General features: G+C 39.1%; 1 protein-coding gene across 1 annotated transcript; it reads left to right on the top strand.

Moving 5' to 3' along the window:
* The first annotated feature begins 792 nt into the window (after nt 1–792).
* LOC116476144 (olfactory receptor 52N2-like) lies at nt 793–1,743 on the top strand. Its single transcript, XM_032165865.1, has one exon. It carries the CDS (start codon nt 793–795, stop codon nt 1,741–1,743), a length of 951 nt encoding a protein of 316 aa, XP_032021756.1.
* The last annotated feature ends 702 nt before the right edge of the window (nt 1,744–2,445 follow it).

The following is a 2,445-nucleotide window of genomic DNA, read 5'->3' as shown; positions in this document are numbered from 1 at the left end:
TACGTAAAACTTGTTAATGATTTAGAATTGTAAATATATTCCTGTTTCTTGTCAAGAACTTCCTTTCAAATTCCATGGTATAGAAAAACATGATTTTGACATCAGATAGAGTTTGAGTATCAGACATACCAAATTCTTAACTCATATATTCACTCATTCACATATATTTTATTATCTACTAGGTATTATCTTGAGTAAGTTATGTGGAACATTATTGACATATATAGAATATAAGCATTTTTTGTTATCATCAAGGCAGGGGAAAAGTGCTAATATTTGAGATATTGTTAAAAATGGAAAGTTAAGCTACTGATAAGAATGGGTCAGATTAGGGTGATGCTGTAATTATACACATGTGATTTCAGTGACAAGACTCAGGTACAATTAGCATGGGAAAATTCCGAGAGAACAGAATAGAAATGGACTTATTGAGGGAGGAAGACAGTTACAGCCTAGCTCACAATTTGTTATTAGAATGTAGTAGAGTATAAGAGTTGTGCTGGGGAGAGGTGTGGTAAGTGAGCATAGTTAATCAAAGTTTGCAATGGCACATTGAGTAGTGGTAAGACTGTACTGCTTAGTGATTTTGGACAATGTAGTTCAAAGTCTTTCTTGCTATAGTTGGAAGAAAGAATTTCTGGTTATCAATGTAAGGTGAATGTACATGGCACTTGAGGTACACTTTGCCCAAACCAGTAGCTCTTATCTCGTCTCTAACTCTACCTCTCCCTCTCCTAGGCAGAAAGCAATGGCTGCTAAAGAGTATAAAATGCTCTCCTCCTGTCAGCCGTCATGTCTGGGGACAACAGCTCCAGCCTGACCCCAGGATTCTTTATCTTGAATGGCGTTCCTGGGCTGGAAGCCACACACATCTGGATCTCCCTGCCATTCTGCTTTATGTACACCATTGCTGTTGTAGGGAACTGCGGGCTCATCTGCCTCATCAGCCATGAGGAGGCCCTGCACCGGCCCATGTACTACTTCCTGGCCCTGCTCTCCTTCACTGATGTCACCTTGTGCACCACCACGGTACCTAATACGCTGTGCATATTCTGGTTCAACCTCAAGGAGATTGACTTTAATGCCTGCCTGGCCCAGATGTTTTTTGTCCATATGCTGACAGGGATGGAGTCTGGGGTGCTCATGCTCATGGCCCTGGACCGCTATGTGGCCATCTGCTATCCCTTATGCTATGCCACCATCCTTACCAACCCTGTCATCGCCAAGGCTGGTCTTGCCACCCTCTTGAGGAATGTGATGCTCATCATCCCATTCATTCTCCTCACCAAGCGCCTGCCCTATTGCCGGGGGAACTTCATCCCCCACACCTACTGTGACCACATGTCTGTGGCCAAGGTATCCTGTGGCAATTTCAAGGTCAATGCTGTCTATGGCCTTTTTGCAGCCCTTCTGATTGGGGGCTTTGACATGGTTTGCATCGCTGTGTCTTATGCCATGATCTTGCAGGCAGTGGTGAGTTTGTCATCAGCAGACGCTCGTCATAAGGCCTTTAGCACCTGTACCTCCCACATATGTGCTATTATTATCACATATGTTCCAGCCTTATTCACCATTTTTACTCATCGTTTTGGGGGAAAAAACATTCCCCACCACATCCACATCATTATTGCCAACCTCTATCTGATGTTTCCACCCACTCTGAATCCTGTTGTTTATGGAGTGAAGACCAAGCAGATCCGGGAAGGGGTAATCAAGTTAATTTTAAGGAGAAAGCTACCCTAGGTATAAAATAGATTCATTCATATTCAAAAATAAGGAAAACTAAAGAAAATTTTATAAAATAACTTGATCATAAAACTAAAACAAATTGTTTTCATTACAGAAAGCAATATTAATTGACTATCGGCTATAATATCAACTGAGTTCTTTTTTCTGCAGAAGTCATTAATGACAGAAATTAATGATCTAAATAAGAAACAAGCCTCCTAAATTTGAGTTTTCTTTTATAAATATAATTTCACATCATTATAATTTTGAGGCTGTTTGAAGCAATTACACTACATAGATTTCTAATGTGTCTTTCATGTTGCACAAATCTGAGATTTTCATGTTACACAAATCATTTGTGTAACATGAAGACAGAAAGCACCAAAAAATGCCTCAGAGTTTATAGAAAAAGGCCTTTGAAATTTGTTTTAGTGATTTTATTTACTCTCACTATTCTTTTCACTGTATAATTTTGCACAGCTTTTCTCAGTTAAGAAAATTATATCTATATAAGTTGCATTAACTCTCTATTATGAAGGAGAATAATATTTATATATTTGTGTCAACATGATCAAATCAAAGACAGGGAGATAAGTAAGGAAAGAATAGAGCTGTGGAAACTTAGAAGAAACAATCCCTCAAGGGTAATTCTGAGACATTGTTGAAGGAGACACAGAATGCCTTAGAAATTATTGCAAGGTGATAGTAGAAAATGGA

This window comes from Hylobates moloch, unplaced genomic scaffold, assembly GCF_009828535.3.
Source record: "Hylobates moloch isolate HMO894 unplaced genomic scaffold, HMol_V3 SCAFFOLD_11, whole genome shotgun sequence".
In the NCBI taxonomy this organism is placed as follows: domain Eukaryota; kingdom Metazoa; phylum Chordata; class Mammalia; order Primates; family Hylobatidae; genus Hylobates; species Hylobates moloch.
The sequence above is the reverse complement of the archived record's forward strand: the minus strand, read 5'-3'. Positions and strand labels throughout refer to the sequence as shown.